This window comes from Bipolaris sorokiniana, assembly GCF_000338995.1.
Source record: "Bipolaris sorokiniana ND90Pr unplaced genomic scaffold COCSAscaffold_7, whole genome shotgun sequence".
In the NCBI taxonomy this organism is placed as follows: Eukaryota; Fungi; Ascomycota; class Dothideomycetes; order Pleosporales; family Pleosporaceae; genus Bipolaris; species Bipolaris sorokiniana.
In genome coordinates, this window is record NW_006911901.1 from 1288325 (window position 1) to 1307535 (window position 19211).

Genomic DNA, 19211 nt, shown 5'->3' on the forward strand with positions numbered 1-19211 from the left:
GGGGTTGCTTACCATGTGGATGCCTGCTAGCCTCCGTACGCATTTGGGATGCGCATAGCTACTGCAATGGTGACCTAAAATGCAAATGTGATCATCTTTACTATCAAACCGCGCGTGACAAGGAAGTAAGAGTAATGTCATGTCTCGGAGGAAGCAACTGGCCCTTGGTATACCTGGTTTCCTCGTACTGTTCTCAAGTCAATATGATAACGACACTTTGCTGAGAGAAGATGGTCGCATCTTCTGATATGTGCAACAGCGTAACAGCTTCATTGCTCGAGCAAAGGAAGAGGCCAAATGTGAGTGTGCCTCATGAGGCTGCAGTAGTTCCTCGGGATATCCCAACGGAAAATCCGGTGCAATGACTGCGATGGAAGAGTCAGAAATATATGATACACCCATTTCGAGAACTTAGGGGAAGTGCTCTGGGAGTGATGTTGTCGTTCCTTATGTTGGTACCCCACTCCGTACGTCATAAAAAATCATGTTGACCTAATCCCTAGCGCCTGATAGGCTTGCCCTGATTTAAGGGTTTCAGGCTCATTCCAACAAGCGATGAAACCCTATTCAGCGTTGTGCTTACTGAAGCCAGTCCAACAATGCATTCAAATGTGAGCAGTACGAGGAATTTTGCCTTGACTGTTGGATAAATTAACGGTCCTTCAGGAGCACGCAGATAATTGTGATACCAAGCCAGAAAAAATAAATAAGAGGTACGATCATTGATGTACCATTCTCAATGGCCGGGCGGTACACTAGTCTTCAAATTGCAGTAGTATGAAATTGGATACAGTGTAAGATCGTAAATTCATATTAATAAAACATCTCACGGTCGGACACATTAGCGCATTGCAATCAGCTCCCCCCACCAGCACAAAGCCTTTATGACTCTCTCAGCAACACAGTATTCGTGCATAGTTTCTTCGCAACCAAAATTCATGTTCAATGCAGGCCTCAGCAAACGAGCGACGGTACTGATTGAGCGAAAAACCCAAATCGTTATACGAGCAGGTCTACTATTTTCAGCCTATCCAATCTCGTCAAATATTTGCATTACTCTTCAGGGTCACGTCCACCACGCTTCCTCATTTCCTCTAGGTACTCCTCCTCGGTCTCAAGATCGAACGGTACAGGTCTGGTAATAGGGTTGATTGAAGTCTTATGTTCTTCAAATTGTTTAAGACGCCGAGCAGTTTCTGGCTTGGTAGTGTTGACGCTGTAGAGCTTGACGCGGCTATCGAACGTGTTAGTGTGATAATCTTGAAAACTAGCGACGAGATTCTTAGAGGGAAGGCTTACTGGCAGGAGGATGTCACATGAAGATCCCAGTTCCTATCTAAAGTTAGTGCGATTCCATAACGGCAGAGGTAGTAATGCTTACCATGCGCTTCGTACAAATGTCGGCTGGGTCTAGAGTTCATGTCAGCAAATGGTCGGTCCGCAGCAGCAGAACAAAATGCTATCCGAGATGGTTAGAGGCATATTTTCCGAATCACTTACGTTCAAAGCATCATCCCAGCAACGCACACAAAACTCGCTGAGGGATCGTTAGTCTCAGTTACCAAAAACATGATGATCGGAGAACTTACAGCCAACCCTCTGCATCGACAGGGACATCCATCCACCAGGTGCGCCAGGCGTGGAAGTACTTTTTGCTCAAATTCTCATATGGTACTTCATACCAAACACCACCTCCATCGTTGCTGACTTCGACTCGCTCCGGCCAGCCGCTACCACTGTATGCCCAGCCAGTCATGCGAATCTTCCCGTCATGGACAATGACATCTTTGTCGACCGGTGTCATGATAGCGCTGGATACTGGCATGGTCTGAATGCTGAAGCCATTGCTGTACGTTACGTTCTGCTTTCCCTTTTGAGGAGTGTAGTACAGATATTCCTTCATCTGTACCGGGGCCAGTGACGGGTTCTCAATGACGTTGATGCGTGTTAGCCATTTGCAGCTCCTTGCTCCAATGTACCCCATCACAACTGCACGGAGGGGTGCTCCGTGAATGGCAGGCAGTGGCTCCCCATTCATCTCCCATGCAAGAATGACCTCATTGATGTTGACCTTGCGGGTTGGTACCGACACAGCGTAGTTGTACACCTGTCCCTTCTTGAAGTATGTGTCGGCACCAAAGAACTCCACATGCTTTCCCTCTGGCTTTATACCACAGTATCTAAGAACCTTCTTCAGACTAACACCAACGTAGCGAGCGGTGCCAATAGCGCCTTCGGCCCAGGGTGCGTTGATGAGTTCGTCACCGTCTCCGGGATAGTCGCGAATTTGCTCGATACGACGCGTCCCACTGCATTGTAGGGTGACCACGGTATTCATGCGTGGAAATATGCTTTCATCCTGAAGCTCCTTCAAGGTTATTTTCTTCGGCGTGTCGACCAGACCTTCAACTTCGAAGAAGTACTTTTCAGGATCAATCTCAGGGACACCACCATGATTTCGGATGTAGTGGTCTTTGTTGTCGGTGATCTCGGTCTCGACTAATCGCTTTCGGGGTGGCTCGCCATTGTAAGGAAACTCCAAGACGTGCAACATATCCTCGCTTTTTTCCTTCTTGACATAATTCCATGAGATGGCTGGCAGGTCCCTTGTAGTCTTTCCCAAAGCGTAGTGGTAGTACTTCCAGCGCACACCCTCGAGCAAAGGATTGGTCTTGGGGAGTGGGAGCAGTTGGAACTCTGGCGGTACAGGGAAATCATATTTCGCTAGGATCTCTGCCGCCTTCTTCTTCTTTTCAGGGTATCTCTCCCATTCAATGTAACCCTTCCATCCTTCTCGCTCTTCGGGAAAGTCGGGTTCCTCAGATGTTAAAAGCACAAAAGGCTCTGCATGCGGTTCAGCCGGCGCCATTGTCAATGTACAAGGTGTGAAGGTGGTAACGTTCAGAAGTACCCAGTGTTAGCCTGGGGAAACACCCACTAAGTACCGCGATACTGATAGCCCCGCCAGATCGAGTACCACATGTCACAATAACAGGTTAATTGCTCATTAAGCGTGGGGTATGCCACTTTGTCACAGTGCTTGCTGCAGGTAATCCATGTATGGCGCTCGACTAGCAGATGGAACCTTTGCGCGGGCGAATCAGAAGTTCAATGAAATTTGTAATGCGACATACGAAGCAGACTTTTGATATACGACTGCGTCACGATGATGGGTACTAGGATAGCTGTTGTGCAGGGGTTGAGCCATGTCAACCAATGGTGCTAATCTCTGTCAACTGAATCAACAGCGGAAGATATCTAAGGAGCATCCAATAGGCATGCCATTGCTGAATAAGAATTGATGAAGCTTGGCGCGAAGTCTTGTACGCGTTAAGCGGGGGGTGACTTCATGGGTAACTAATGACATGTATGACGTAGTTGCTCGACGATGTGCAAATACTCTAGCAGGGAGGTCCGTAGCATCAAAGCGGAGGGAACAACGAAATAGGTCTAGAGGAGAAAAGGAGATATAACAAGAAACATAACGATGGCCGTTGAAGTTACGGCGCATATGGAATAGCAGTGGAAGAATTGGCACGGCAATGGCTCCCGCACATGTTTCTCGGCGACATGCATGACGCTAGTGCCGCTATGACTTCTTGTGAACATGGCCCGGCCGAAGGTTGAACACTACGGCGCTTGCTGTCGAATCCAATTCGAACAAAAACTCCAAATATACAAAACACTAAACTTCACAATATAGTGTTTGCTCATCGCTTTTGTCCTTGCTCAATGCTAGCTTCTCTTAATGTTTCGAGGGTTGTTACTTGCATACCACCCTCCTGTTCTTTCAACTCATTTTACTGCAAGAAGGAATGTGTCTTTTCGTGATGGCATCTACAAATAACATGCTCCCGCAGAATTCCGAATGTTTATCAGGCCTGGTATCGAGACAAGTCTCTTGACATTACAGAGACAAAGCAGAGCGACCATGCCACACAGCCACGCACGTTAGCGCGTCCCTCTGAAGCTCCGATAGGGTGCCAAACCGTTGCAATACGATGCAATACGTCCATCTGATCAGATGGCACACTTACTGAAGAGCAGACTCAATGAAAGATGCCGCACGTCTTCCTTTTGCTTTTCATCGAAAACCTATCAGCATCTACAAGAAGCCGTAGGCCACTGCGATCTTGCGAGCTATTCTATCAGACAAACACAAGACAAACCTCAAAATATCTCTCTCAATTACTGCTCGTGTACTGCTTGTTCAGGTGGCATCTGTAATGAGGTATGCTCGGCAGTTTCACCAAGGGCATCCCTTTCGGAACCGGACCGCGCATAGGTCCCTCGTCCCGCAATGCGTCCAGTTTAGTGATTCTGCATATATTGTCACGAGCACGTCTGCAGTTTTACTGGCTCACGAATCCCCAATATCAAGTTGTCACAGCCACAATATCCAGGCATACAACAAATCATAGTAGCATATGAAGGAGATGAATCAAGATTGGATACTGGGATAGTCACACGTACATGTTTCGCCAATGAGCATATAAATAGATCGTGTATTCAAGGTAACATGAATAAACAAATGTGAAAGGTAGCACAGATTAGACATGAGAGGCAGTCAAAACTAGGAAATCCCTATGATTTAGTTAAACCCCAATCACAGCGTCTATATCAAGAACTGTTGAGGATCTCGCTCACCTCCACTACTCCCATAGGTGGACTATACAGACAGCCTGCCGCTTCTAACCGGTCTTGTGAATCACATGCATGGGATATGACCTCTGATTTCTTCATTCCAAGGGCGTTCGTTTGCAAGTGAAAGAAGAGCAGAGTGAACGGTGTAAGATGAACACACCGTACGCAATGCAACCTCATAGTATTTATAATTTCCTTACCGCTTCTTTGGTCCTACCCTTCTAATCGGACTACAACCTAAACCATAAACCTAGTCTTCATAATTAAACTATGCCACTTCTCAAGCAAAAAGGAAAGAACACTACAATGGCGGAGAACGCTCAAACCACCCTAATGCGTAAAGCAAGAACTTCATCCTCCTTCAACCCCTTCGACCTCACATGTATCCTCTGGGGCAGGTAAGTCTCCCACTTCTCTTCCCTTCCCCATCCCAAAACCTCAACTTGCCAACCAAACCCGCACCAGCCGATCCACCGTCCTCTCCCGCCGCCTAGCCTTCACCCGCATCGAAAAAGCCCTCGGAGCCCACAACACCGCCCTCCTCCCCCAATGCTACGCCCACACCTCGCGCGAAGCGCTCTTCGCCCAAGGCCTGGAAATGGGGAAGGCGTGTTTGCAGGATATGAAGGAGTATGGACATGAGCATTTTGTGTGGGTTACGCCGAAATATCGGCTTGTTAATGCTAGGTATGTTCTTTGTCTCACCCTTATCCCTCATATCAAAAAAGAGGGGGAGAAGAAGAAGCTGGAAAGGAGAAAATGGAAAGGAAATATTGGAGGATGGTGCTGATAGAGAGCAGTCCTTTCGGTCACAAAGCCATACTGTTCGAACCAGCCATGCAACACAACGGCACCGCGGAGCAACAATCACGATGGCTACCGCTCGCGCGGGAGGGCAAGATTCTTGGGACGTATGCGCAGACGGAGTTGGGACACGGATCATTTGTGCGGGGTGTAGAGACGACGGCAACGTTTGATCAAGAGACAGATGAGTTTATTGTCAACTGTCCTACTATTTCTTCGACCAAGTTCTGGCCGGCGGGGTTGGGATTCTCGACTACGCACGGAGCGGTCATGGCGCGGCTGATTGTTGGGGAGATGTATCATGGACCGCATATTTTTCTGGTGCAGTTGAGGCGTGTGGAGGACGGGAGGCCGATGCCTGGGGTGGAGATGGGGGATGTGGGGTTGAAGATGGGGTAAGTAGTAGTTGGATTTCTTTTGTAGTAGAGTGTTCTGGGGTAGTGGGGAATGGTGCTAATGAGATCACTTGGATATAGGTACAATGAAGCGGACAACGGGTTCGCGTCGTTCAACCACGTTCGGATCCCCCGGTCGCATATGCTCATGGCTCATAGCCAACTTGCGCGCGATGGTACGTTTACCAAGGATCCGCTGCGCGCAAAATTATCATACTCGGTCATGCTGCTTGTCCGTGGCAAGATGCCTGGCGCCTTTGCCGTACAACTTGCACAAGCATTGACAATCGCAACACGGTATTCTGTTGTGCGGCAACAGGGGCTCGGTCCAGCAGATGCACTGGACGATGAAGCCACTATCATGCAATACAGACACCAAAATTTTCGCTTGCTCAGCCTCATTGCAAAGGCCTATGCAATGTTCTTTGCATCGCGTGCCTGTGAGACTCAGTATGACAAGCTGCGAGAGATGCAGGAGAAGAACGATCACTCTCTCCTTCCATCTGTACACGCACTGACTGCGGGTCTGAAAGCATATGTCACTTCGGAAGCTGCTGATGGCGCCGAAGATGCCCGCAAGATGTGTGGTGGGCATGGGTACATGGCTATCTCGGGTCTTCCAGATATCGTTGGCCCTATTGCTGGGGGCGCCACATTCGAGGGCGAGAACTACGTGCTGTGGCAGCAGGTTGGTCGGCATCTGCTCAAACAGCTAGATCGCCTGCGAGACGGCGACACAATGGAGCCGCAGACGCAGTACTTGGCTGATTCGGACGATCCCAATGTAGCTTGTGCAGCGCAGGGTGAACAATTCCTCATGCACGGGGCTCAGCTTGCTGTGTTTCGTCATCGTGCACAGCGTCTGGCCACCAAGGCACACGCGGAGATTCGAGCCTCGAGTAAGACACCAGCAGAGGCTTGGGACGAATATATGATGCTGCTTATTTCGGCATCGCGGGCGCACATTGAGTACTTTACTCTGCGTTCCTTTGTCAATGCTATCTCACAGTTGCCTGATAGCACGTCTGCAAACCTTCGCAAGGTCTTAGAGCGCGTGTGTTCGCTCTTTGCGCTCTCTACAATCATCAACCCGCGCTCTGTGGACGCACTGTCTTTCATTGTAACTTGCGATGATCGGCCGCCGTATCTCTCGCCTTCTCAACTCGATATCATCCGCTCACTTGTCAACGACCTGCTTGATCAGCTTCTACCCGAAGCCATTGCACTGACAGACGCCTGGGACTTTTCCGACGCTAGTCTGTGCAGTGCGATTGGGATGTATGATGGTAACGTATACGAGAACGTTATGCGCTGGGTAAAGCAACTGCCAATCAACCACAACGCGTGGGAAAACGGGGGTGTTCAACAGGGTTGGAAGGAATGCGTCGATCCAATTTTAAGAGACATGGAAACCCGGGCAAAATTATAGGCCTGCAAGGTGGAGATGGAGTTTTTGCCTTCTTTGTTGAATACGTACTCGAGAAGCACTATCCCAATGTCGTTGGAGTTAATAAAGTCCGAGGTAGTTCGATCTAATCGAATAGGGTAAGCGGGGCACAGCAATTATCATTCCTAAATCTATTAACATGAAGAGAATGAATCTAGGTATATATTGTACCATATATACATCGAATGCCAACAGAGAATTAGGAAGAACAACAGAGTGTTGTTGATATTGCTAGCCATCTTTGCTAGTCGTATGAAAGTGGTGTGGTGCCCCTCGGCTTTGAGTAGCTGGGACGCAACGCTTCATCAATGAATGCTTCCTGAATGAAATTGCGCATCTCGCTTGCTATTGCTTCGTAGTTTTTCTCTCATTCCTCATTTGATCAAAGTGACCAAACTGGTCGTCTCTGAACAACAGAAAGAGAAAAAGTTGCACTAATCAACTGTCCCACTCTAGGATCTGCAAGACTCTCATGAGACTGTAATTGTGTTACTTTTACCCATACAGCTTGTACTGAGACATATGCAGTTCAAAGCACATATGGCTATATGTGGAGCATGCATACACAATGCCCTTGGTCAGAGGGCATCGAAGTCGCTCCTTGCGTAGGAAAGACAGACAACAGTGAGATGTTTGCTTGACGAACAAGGTCGAATCAACGCATCACGCCCTTGGCTGGATCTACCCACAATGCATGCAAAGTACTCAGCTCATGATGCAATGTTCGTATTGTAAAGTCGTTGGGAGCAAAGTCATGACGATGGCGGTGTCACTAGTCCAGTGCACTTGTTGGTTTGGGTATCAGTTTCCTCCTCTATCCGCCTCGTCTTTGCGCCAATTGCACCACCAGGGTGATTCCGTCTGAAAACAACCTTGGTATCCTCTTGGTGCATTGCCTCGGCAATTGTCAGTGCAAGCATGTCGCCGACCGCAATTGTCACGGTTGTGCTGGTGGTTGGCGCACAAACGCCAAAGGACACCTCTTCTAGCTCGTGGATGGGCGCAGGTAATAGTATCGAGCGCGGTCTGCTTCGAAAGAGCGGACATTCCGAGGGCTTGGTATGTGATGTAATGGCGAGGATGGGTGTGTGGGAGGGTATGTGATCCAGGAGAGCGACAAGCTCTGCAGTCTTGCCAGAGTAGGAGATGAACATGACGGCATCATTCTTGTCACAAGTCAATTATAGGCGGACGCTTTGTAGGAGGGACCGCAACTTACCTTCCTGATGTCGCCGAGGTCTCCATGCAGTGCCTCAGCAGCATGCATGAAGGAACTCGCAATTCCTAGGCTTTTCATGGTTGCGACAATTTTGCGCCCTACAAGGCCGCTTTTCCCAACGCCACAAACTATGAGTTTGCCTCCTGCCTCGCTGTTTTTGGTAATGACTTCGACGGCCTGAAGCAGGCCATGGCGGGCTACATGGTCCGACTGGTACAAGAAAGTAACTTGTGACAGCGCAGTGGCGGCGGTTGAAAGAACGTGGACGGCACGCGACAGAAGATGGGTTCCTTTGGGGTCGTCGGCCGAGAGTGGCGGGGTCAGAGGTTGTGTGTCGGAGGGGGCACGTTTGCGCTTTAGGGATACGGGAGAGGGGGAAGGAGAGGAAGCGGGAGAGGGAGAGGCAGAGTCGGAGGAGGAGAGTGGTGGGGTATCAGCGAGGGGCTCTGCCATGATGTCGTGAGGAATGTGGGATATGGGTAGAGCCGCTGGCAGACGCAGGGTCGCTGTATATCAACACAGGCTGGCGATCTTTGCAACAGGTCTACACATATACGATCTGTCTTTTAGTCTGGCTCGGGCAGCGTCGGGGATAGCGTCGCATTTAGTAGGCGTAATGCACCCGTCCAAAGAAGCGACGCGACGCGATGCCATGGCCTGCCATGCGCCGACTGATTTGCAATCCAGCTCACATCCCTGCATGACGCCGCACGGAAACACTGCTATTCGGCTGGATAAGCATAGTGTTTGCCCGTCTTACAAGCATCAGCCAGACTCCGGTTGCGATCTAGGTGTGGTGATGGTGAAAAATGCATTGCGACATTGGCGCTAACCCACTGACTTGCATGTGCAAAGGGCCCGGCTCTAGGCCTCATCTAGCTACACTCCCTGCCATGATTCGAGCCCAACCGTCGTCGCACGTTTCTTGCACTACCGCCCTCGATCGTTGGCCACAATCATCCATGGGTGCTTGTGGGTAGCTACATGCGCCACGAGCATCCGCCCTGCCCTGCGCCCGGTCCTGCTTTACTTTGGGGACCCCGCGGATGCCGCCTCAAAGAGTGCCGTTCGCCGGGCGCCCATACACGTTAATCCCACCTCCCCGCCATCCAACTTGGCCATGCCCAATTCCTTTCTGTACAATGCCTGTGCCTGCTCGCTGCCCGTCAGGAGCACCATGAACCGGAGGTCTTCCATATCCATGCAAATCTCGCGACAGCACCTGATAAGCCACTTGCCCACTCCTTGGCCTTGGTGTTCGGGAATGAGGTATACATCGGTTAGGTAGGCGAGCGTCGTGTAGTCAGTTATCATGCGTGCCATGCCGACAGCCGTTTTGGTTCCATCCGAGACCACGAAGACGCCGAGCGTGAGGCTGTTATCAAGCAAAGTTGTCAGCTTTGCAGGCGTGAGAGGCTTTGCCCAAAATACGGCATCTGTTGCATATGCCTCTTGGACAAAGCTATGAGGAAGAAGCGACTGGTCCGAGGAAATGAGGTAGGTTCGCGTTCCAATTGCACGTTCCCATTGGAATATTTTCTTGTCCATATTGTCGATATGTGAGGCCGAACTTGCAGCCACAGGTGAAGATAGGCAACCTCCCCCTCCTAATACTCCGAGAGATGTTGAGTCATACTCTGCTCAACCTGCCGATATTTATACTTCGGCGATAGGTAGTCGTGGATTCACGCCCTAGACGCCATGTCACCACCTCGTTACACGTTTGACCCCAGAAAATATCCAATGGTTATTCGTCCCGCTTTCAGCCGTGACTCTGCAATGTGTCCGAGCGCCGAGTGCAGTTAGGAGATCGTCTCCTCTGGGTGTACTTTCCATCTCGAGAAGGAGGGGCTGCAAGCTCCCAAAAACTACATACCTGTGTCGGCTCGCAGTATATGTCTGCCGTTCGGTTGCTAAGCTGGAAACTCAATAGCAATTGGTGTGGAGGAGTGCGTATACTACCAAGAGGCATTATGATAGCAAGTTATTTTTTCTTGAACTTCGCTGACAACTACGTAGTACGCCCTCGTTGTGGCGTGCACGCGTGTTCACGTGGTCAGGCGCCGACGCTAAGACATTCATTACGTTCGCACCTGCCATGCCATGCCATTGCCATGAAGCTCTCATCTCCCTAGACATTCATCGTCGTAACATTACTCGTTGGTGAGCGCATCACCAAGTGCTAGCACACGACACCTGTTCAATCATCGCTACTGAATGTGCCACAAGAGCTGCGAGCTATGACTGAACGTCGCATGCGCCATCGCTACGTCCTGCCTTCTTCGGCTGCTACTCGATACGAGAGCATGCAGAGATCAGATAATGAACGAACCACATCTACTTGACTCTAACTCGCTCTTGTTCCATGTATGTACTAACAACCTAGTATTTGTCTAAATCTTATTAGCTTTACAAGGCAAGCATCGAGGCAAAGCCCAAAAGTCCGAGCGGTATTCCGGTAGACAGGGGACTGCAATCCTACCAAGCAGCTACTAGACGCTAGGGTGTGGCGTCATCCTGGGGCAACAGCACCTCATCATTCCTCTAACTATCGTATATCACGCTTTGTCACCCCCGCAACTAATCTATCTGCTAGCACCGTACACAGCATCATCGCCGCATCCACCGAAAAACAACGGTCCAGTTTCATTGTTGATTAATTTCTTTCATGATCTAGTATGATATTTGTTATTTTATCTCAAAGGTGAACACAGCTTAGATGGAGATCCACCGACCCATCCAGGTGTCGACGATTTGCTTCGCCTCGTCTACAAGACCCATATCTAACAGCAGCTGGGCTGTTCCACGCACAGCCGAGTCGAGAGCCGAAAATATCCAAGCGTGCGTATAGCTTGTGTGCTCACCTAGAGGGCCACAGTCAGTCTATATCCTAAAAGCATTTCAGTTCCACTTACCAACGAAAATGGACTTCAATTCGGTCTTGTAGTAGGCAGGCAGAAAAAGATCTTGTTGGCCAATAGTAGGCGAAGCCCAAGCACCGGCCTGGTGTTCGTCGGTTTCCCAGCACTGGCGGTCGTACGCGCCAGTCCATTGTTCGTCAGCTACCTCACCGTGGATCTCGATCATGGCGCGTTGGACCAGAGCAACGTGATCTTCTTCGCTAAGTGCGCCTACGGAGCGGGCCAGAGTACCAGAGACATATGAGCCCAAGATGACACCAGGACCGGTCGAATTAATCTGATAAGAAGGGTAGCAGACACTGCCAATGCCTGAAATATCAACCGAACCACATCCTCCAATGATTGGGGGCGAAAGCTTCTCCCAGAAACGTGTCTTGTAGTGCAGAGAAACCTTGCACGACTGCTGGTAGTTCATCTCGTTGATAGCACGAGACAAGAGAGATGAGTATTGGGGAAGATCCCAGATCCTGACCTTTGAGAAAGGAACAGCAACGACGGCGTAATCATAATCTTCGCTCTCTGGCTTCATTGTAAAAGGGTCCTTGCGCCACTCAACAGAAATCTTGTCCGTCTCTTCATCGTACTTCAGTCCGGTGACTTTGCGGCCAAGGGTCAAACGGTCCTTGACGTGCGGGTAAAAAGCGCGAGGAAGCGACTCTAGACCCTTATCGATGGTCCGCCACGTTGTTGCACCAAAATATGCGGTATCATATTCCCAGATGGGACCGCTTGAACCGCCGGTGATGTAGTCAACTACATCAGCACTCTGGTTAAGCGCATATCTGACATACGCGGCCTCTGACCAATGAAATAAGCCCTTCTCAACGGCATGCTTATGGGCCTTGTAAACATTTGTGTGCATCTCACGCACGACATCCGGTGTGGTAGCCACAAATTTCTCCAACTCTTCAGTAGCGTGCTCAACAGCCTCCTCCTCTGGACCCTCGGGTTTTGGAAGACTGTATGCAGTGGCATTACTCCTGAGCATCGCAGCGCTGGGGATGCGTCCATTGGGAAGACGGTAACCATTCGAGTTGCCCGGCACATTCGGGCTCGACTGGATCCATGGAATGAAGTTGACAGCAAGGTCGCTGGTAGGGCCTCCGTTCATTTGGGTCAGAACATCTCCAAGCTGGAAAACCATCTTGTGATCCTGAATATCCAGCGTCTCGTTTGTTTCTGGATAGCGAGTCGATACTGGGAAGCGCATGGGACCCATCTCTTGATACTGGTATTCCTCAGGTTTACTACTGGCTAAATACTTTGTTCGAATACGACCTCCAATACGCTCCGAAGACTCGATAATGTGCCAATCATGGATGCCGACCGACTCGAGTAGATGACTTGTCATCAACCCCGACATGCCTCCACCAACAATGGCAATTCGCTTGCTCTTCTCCATTGCAACATAGGAAGCATTGTTCTGCTTGCTCTTCATGTAGGCTACACCATCGAACCAAGGTCCCATGGTGTCAGCCACCTCGGAAATATCCTCCCTCTTCCTTGGCTGATGCTTGACGGAGATCGGATCTGAGCGTCCAATGAGTGTGGATCCCGAGTACGCATGAAGGCAACCGCCATGGACAGCATCCTCTGGTACAATCCACACGAAGCGTTCTGGGCGGGTCGATCGCTTGATATAATGCGAGGCAACATCATGATGTCTCTGTCCGTGGCTCTTCATTCCGCATTCGCCGTAGACCAGGCGAACTTCACCCTCGAAATCGTCGTCACTGAAGTCAACATGGACGTTGTGTACAGAGTCTGACTTAACCTCGAGGGGTTTGAAGAAAAGGATGTCTGAACGAGGGGCCACTGGGCTGGCAATGGCACCACCTGCTAAGGACAGGGCTGCCGAAGAGGCTGTGATGAGACCCTTCATTTTGGCTTTGAGAAAGTATCGATAGGGAAGAAAGGTACTTCACAGTAAAGGAAATGTCCGACCTTCAAATACCTTTGCCTGCTGATGCTACGGCAGGCTCATCCGTATGGAATTACCCATGTTGAACATTCACGTTGGTCACCAATATCTTATCATTGTAGGGCGCACCGTATAGGGCGCACCGTATAGGGCGCGCCAACACTCATCCGAAGATTAGACCTGGCGGTTCACTATATATTGCTGCAAAGAATGTCAACCGGCGCAGCTGCGATAAGGGCACCATGGCGTCGCCAGCCGTAAGATTTGACAAGTGGGCTTGCAGGATGGGGTTTCCCACACGTCAAGATTCCCGTTACAGGTTACTCGCAACATGGACTCGAAGCGAGATGCAGTAGTGTAACGTATGGCAGGTATTAGTGTGGAGACGCATCTCGTGGATAGGGTCGGCACTTGGGGCGGGAAAGCTCTTTACACTCCGAGAGATAACAAATACCAACATCGGATCCATTCCGACGGAGATATGGGATCCTTGTAGGCCTTTGGATAGGCGTCTTTTTTTTTCTCGAAAGATTGCTCGTACAACCTCAAGATACGACATCGATTCATTGCGACGGTAGCGGCCGTCAAACAAACACAGAATGCAGCAGAAAGATTGCGACATTACATAATCAGATAGTGAATTGGGTAAACGCCATGCTTACAGTATCTGACAGTAAGAATGCTGTTCGGATTCCGCGAATGCCATGCTGTACCAACAGGCTTAGTCTTCCTCCGAGCGTTTGGTATGGTTGCGGGAGCACCGTCGAGCCCGTAGCCCGCGATTTGGATGACCCGGATGACCCGGGAACCGCCAAACGACGGAAGTGACGTCTGTACGGAAATATTGTCAAAGGATCGCTGGGCGAAGCTTCGGCCCTCAGGAATGGAGTTGGATCGTACGGCAGCGAATCACGAACCGAACAGCAAGCCATGCTGATCCACAAGTGGATCCCGGAGATATCGATAACATCTCGTGTGGTCTAGAGAAGTGGTTCTTATCTAAGATTCAGCGCCCTTTATCTTGGATTACGTTAGAGTCATGAATTGTTTTCCATTAGGCGTGATACACGCGCGGTACATCGCGAGACTTCTTGGCGCCCAGTTGGAGTGCATCTTCTACAATCATTCTTGTCATAGCCTGTCACACCCTACTCCACAAAAGAACGAATCGCAGTCTCCTTCCGTTCTAGGAGATATCTGTATACATATCTCTAGCTTTTTATTGCCCCACGCGTAGTGACCCGAGGTTCAAAATAGCCCTGCTCATTCGACCGCCACCAAGCCATGTCGTCCTGATGGGGTCTCTCGGGCCTTGAGCCGACGGCGGGCTGAAAACAATTACGAATGGAATAGACAGTATGTTTTGTGAGGGCGTGATACCAACCAGGCAGCCAAGTATGGATTCTGATTGTATTCCTTGCCGACGACGGTAACAAGGGTTATCAAGCATACGAAGACTTGCAGCTCTTGGAAGCCATGGCATTCGGTCGAATACGGACTTTAGCTCTGAATGGTGATTTGGAAGCAACAATGAGAAAGTGATTGTCAATATTTATATAACTATGGGGCAGTAGTACATATCTCAAGTACCGCGCAGCAATATTCCTCGGCTACTCTACATCCACGAGCATTTATTCAAATTTCGATATACAAACGCAATCATGGTATCCTTTCGCTCTATCTTTACTACATTCTTGGTGGTAGCCGGTGCTGCCATTGCTACACCCTCACCCAAACTTGCTCAGCAGCCCGTAGTCACCTACCTCGGCACCCAAGGACCAATCTTGTGTATGTAACCCTCATTTCCCTAAAGATGTCTTTACATGCTAATTCACCTACAGCAAGCGGCGCATGGACTTCCAAGGGAATAGTATACACATCCGGCACCGTGCCCTCTCTCAACGGAACAATCGTCCCCGGCGGCATCAAAGCCCAAACCGTAAGCTCAACCCTTCCCAACCTCCCTTCTTCACATCTTTAACTCACGCTTATCTCCCCACTTAGGCCCAAGTCATTAAGAACATTGCAGCTGTTCTCGAAGAAGCCGGTACATCGTGGGATTACGTCATGAAGACTACTGTTTTTCTGGCCAATATGTCCGACTACACTGCCATGAACGAGGTGTATGCTGCTATGCTCCCTAGCCCGAAGCCAGCGCGTACGGCGGTGGAGGTGGGCAAGTTGCCTGGAAACTTTTTGATTGAGGTTGAGGCTATTGCAGCGATTCCTGATTCATGAACGGCGTGTAGAAGGTGTGGGGGAGGTATGCGAAATCTCGGGTATGAGATTTCAAAATAAACAATAATGTTAATATCTCCCACTACGTAGCGAGAACCACTTCGTAACGAGATGACTACGCATATTAATCATCTTGAGTCTTTCCTGCGCAGGTGGATAAAGATACAGCTAGTGTACTAAGTATATCAAGCTATTTCTGCATCTGATGCCGGTGTGTGAACATAAAAATACCGTCTCGTTGATGGCGCTATCGATCGTTTCGTCATGACATCGGGATCTGCTCTAACCGTGTTACCCCTGTCCAACAGCGACTATCAACAGAACTCTAGATTTTGGAGCCATATTATGCCAGTGCTAATATAGGAGAATTAAAAATTATAATTTGGAGTTAATTAGCGCTCAAGATTGTGTCTTCTGGGAGTTTCGCCGATCAGAAAGAGTGGTTTATGAATTTTCAATTTAGCGTGTCCCTATAGCGCTTTTTAATATATATTAGTAGCCGTGTAACTTATTATATCGAATTATAGCACTCACACGTGCCCCTATAGCGCATTAAAATTTATTTATTCAGTTTGTCTAGTTTAGTCTATTTGTCCAATCTGTAAATAGCAACGTGTCAAGTCACTTTATCTACAACGCATTACACAGCCTCGCACTAGCACTGTAACGGAGTTACATGCCTATATATATTATACTACACTAGAATAATCAGTTCAGATTATTCTCGTGCTTACCTTTTGCTGGTGGGTTGGCTGCGGCCGAGTGGTTGTCACGTAGTATTGACTTAGTGGGCATTGGTGCTCACCTCCGCTACAAGCACACGCTAAGCTATGTTCCTCTTTCCCTCCCTACAACTAGAACTATAGTAAACTAATCACCATAGATCTAGCTACGTGAGTATCAGCCGAATCACTTCCTAATAGCATACCTAACACCCTCGCGGCTCGAGCAGCACATTTTAATATACCTCTCTCTACCCTTAGGCATCGCAAACTCAAGCGAGAATCGATGTAGATCAAAGCCTAAAAACAGCGGTACCTTACCCCGTACGAAGCGAACGCAGTCGTTAAGTTCTTACTATAATAGAAGGCTTTTAGAACACCTATGCGGATGAAGCATATAGCTGCGATAGCATTTGGCGCCACTCGCAATCCGCCCCTAGCGAATAGACCACTTAAGCCGCCCGGCCTGAACTGGGCTAAGGCATTTGAGAAATACTGTCTAGAGATCGCAGCGAAGAAGAATAGGCCGTAGGATTAGAACTAGCTTAATATCTATGATAAGGTTAAGTATTAGTTTGAAGTGATCTGAAAGGAATTACGAAACTTAGATATACTGTTAGAGAATATTTGTAATATAGACGAGACTAGTATTATGCTAAGTATGCTAAATTACGTGAAAGTCTTAGTCGGTAAGGACGATACACACACTTATAGGGGTGTACGCGTAAAGCGTACTATAGTAACTACTGTTGAATGTATTTCTGTAGAAGGAAGGTGTCTAAATCCTATAATAATCTAGCCCACTAAAACCTATTAAGCTAACTAGACTACGTATCCTACCCCTAGTTGGGTCTATACACTCTCTAATACTAGATTCACTAACTCTTGTATTAGCTTACAGTAGCTTAAGCTTATATTCAATCCCTAAACTAAATAACGTATAAATAATCGACTACGCGTACTCATTTAGGATAGTTTCAGATCACATAAAACCCTAGAGATCTTAGGGTTTTGTTTTAAAAACAACATCACCTTATACCGTATGCCCTCACATTACTCACATAAGACCTAGCTATATAATGTCAGGGTCTTCGGACCCTTAAAGACAGCCTACCGCGAATAAGTAGAAAGGATAGAGCTAGATAGAGTAAACACAGTCGGCAAGCAGCACTTCATTTATCTGTATAGCCTAGCAAGAGAAAAGGCGTTTACAAAAAGAAACATCCTTAAAGCCTAGAGAGAAAGCGGTTTGTTTCTATTTAATCCTGAAAGTGTTCTTGCGGAAATCCCCAAGCCCCCAGTAAAGCCAACTATTTTAACCACTAATAAGCCGCGAGTGGGTCCTTGTCCGGACTACGAAGCACTGCCTACGCCTACAACGCCAGTATCTGGGGAGGCTTTAATATCGCTACTTGATAGGATCAAACAGGTTCCTAGGGATAAAGCGAGCAGCCAGCATAAGGCGAAGCTCCAACAGAAAGTAGCAAATACCGCTCAGATGTACCTTGCCAAAATTGCACTCCTTAATTATCAAAATCAGTTCTTAGCTGCGATTAACAACGAAGGAAAAGCTCGCTGAGCAGCCGATCAAAAGGTAATAGGTATAGCAAGAGTGGCGACCTATAAGGACCTCGCGAAGAAGCGAGCGGAACGCGCTGTGACGGACGCCAAGGAGGCAGAGAAAAAGGCCAAAAAGGCTGCTAAAGAAGCCAGAAATGTCGCAAGTGCGGCACCAGAGACAGGAGGTGCTACTGCGGGCATGAAGAAACGTGGTCGGAAATGGAAGAGCACTGCGTCAGAGCAGGAAGCTGGTAACCCAGCGCAAAGGGCAAAAGTCCCACGAACGAGCGAAACACGGGTTAAGGAAATTAAGATTATCCCACAGCCATATAGAGCCCCCGAGGCAAAGATGTACTAGCGAAAGAGAATGGTAATTGGTTAAACCTTTATCGTACTTTCGCTCTCTTATATATATTTTTGTGCTCTTTCCTTAGCATTTCTTTATTTCTTATGTATGGCTTTAGCCATCGCCGTGCCTGCGGCTATCGTGTTGGTATTGGGCTTTAGCTTTAGCTTCTTCCGCTCTACGATTTCTGGCCTTATCTTTCCGTGATTGTGCTCTTTAGTATTTGAGTTTGGCTTTATCTTTTTGTTGGATGGTTCGAGCTTTGACTGGCGTTTAGATTGGATAGCCTAACAGCCGCGTGTAAGGAAGTGGTCGTAATATGGGGCTGTCACCTGTGACTGGTTGGTTGCTAATCGGGCGGAGGAAGTTTGGAATAGAGTATCTATTGGTGGCTTTGTAGCCTTGGTGGTGGCTTTGTATAGGAGAGGTATGGTGGTATTATAGACTAATTAGTGAACGCGCGTTGGTCCTTTACGCTGCTGTAGAATGGCTTATTGCGTTAGCTATAGTTGCACGTTACTGGCTTCTTGGATTCGCGGGGTTGTTGCTGAGTTAGCCTAAGCGCTGAAGACCTGGGCTCTCTGCGCGAGAGTGATAACGAATTTACGACTAATATCGTAATGTAGTAAAGTATATAGCTATGTCGACTTCGTAAGTAGATGTAGCACAGCACTAGCGCGTTACGCTGCCCCTGAGTTTAACTGATTAGCCTTTAACGCCTCCGCTGACTGGTATATTATTGCTATATCGCTCGTGGTATCCTTTATCCCGTGCTATCGCAATCTGACGTATGTTCTTAGCCGCGTTTACCTCTGCTTTAGCTGTGCCCTTGTATTGTTACCGAGCCGAAGACATAGCAAACGATACTAGGCTTAGCCTGCGATACTGTTAAGGGCTCTAACTTTTTGGTGGGATATTAGGTGCCTTACATCCTGCCGCCTCCATTAGCTTTAGTTGGAAGCATCATGGCACGAATGTTATAGACGGAAACTAC

The 19211-nt window shown here is 48.6% G+C and overlaps 6 protein-coding genes across 6 annotated transcripts; 2 read left to right on the top strand and 4 right to left on the bottom strand.

Annotated features, from left to right (window-relative positions):
- Positions 1–791: 791 nt before the first annotated feature.
- COCSADRAFT_117756 (uncharacterized protein) lies at positions 792–2913 on the bottom strand. Its single transcript, XM_007702015.1, has 5 exons — positions 1590–2913; positions 1501–1537; positions 1382–1410; positions 1300–1332; positions 792–1234 (listed from the first exon to the last, which is right to left on the bottom strand). The coding sequence occupies exons 1-5, from the start codon at positions 2867–2869 to the stop codon at positions 1054–1056; spliced, it is 1560 nt and encodes a 519-aa protein (XP_007700205.1). The 5' UTR covers positions 2870–2913; the 3' UTR covers positions 792–1053.
- A 2037-nt stretch (positions 2914–4950) lies between these two features.
- Positions 4951–7681, top strand: COCSADRAFT_357390 (uncharacterized protein; the record flags this gene model as incomplete). The annotated part of the gene is made up of 4 exons (XM_007702016.1): positions 4951–5042; positions 5110–5331; positions 5445–5843; positions 5925–7681. The coding sequence occupies 4 exons, from the start codon at positions 4951–4953 to the stop codon at positions 7270–7272; spliced, it is 2061 nt and encodes a 686-aa protein (XP_007700206.1). The 3' UTR covers positions 7273–7681.
- A 361-nt stretch (positions 7682–8042) lies between these two features.
- Positions 8043–8962, bottom strand: COCSADRAFT_89746 (uncharacterized protein; the record flags this gene model as incomplete). The annotated part of the gene is made up of 2 exons (XM_007702017.1): positions 8043–8456; positions 8510–8962. The coding sequence occupies 2 exons, from the start codon at positions 8960–8962 to the stop codon at positions 8043–8045; spliced, it is 867 nt and encodes a 288-aa protein (XP_007700207.1).
- Positions 8963–9303: 341 nt separating this feature from the next.
- On the bottom strand, positions 9304–10127 carry COCSADRAFT_36990 (uncharacterized protein). The gene has a single exon (XM_007701651.1). It carries the CDS (start codon positions 10055–10057, stop codon positions 9536–9538), a length of 522 nt encoding a protein of 173 aa, XP_007699841.1. The 5' UTR covers positions 10058–10127; the 3' UTR covers positions 9304–9535.
- A 734-nt stretch (positions 10128–10861) lies between these two features.
- On the bottom strand, positions 10862–13413 carry COCSADRAFT_36991 (uncharacterized protein). The gene is made up of 2 exons (XM_007701652.1): positions 11425–13413; positions 10862–11373 (listed from the first exon to the last, which is right to left on the bottom strand). Exons 1-2 carry the CDS (start codon positions 13310–13312, stop codon positions 11225–11227), a joined length of 2037 nt encoding a protein of 678 aa, XP_007699842.1. The 5' UTR covers positions 13313–13413; the 3' UTR covers positions 10862–11224.
- A 1259-nt stretch (positions 13414–14672) lies between these two features.
- COCSADRAFT_142902 (uncharacterized protein) lies at positions 14673–15780 on the top strand. Its single transcript, XM_007702018.1, has 3 exons — positions 14673–15139; positions 15193–15290; positions 15356–15780. The coding sequence occupies exons 1-3, from the start codon at positions 15013–15015 to the stop codon at positions 15587–15589; spliced, it is 459 nt and encodes a 152-aa protein (XP_007700208.1). The 5' UTR covers positions 14673–15012; the 3' UTR covers positions 15590–15780.
- The last annotated feature ends 3431 nt before the right edge of the window (positions 15781–19211 follow it).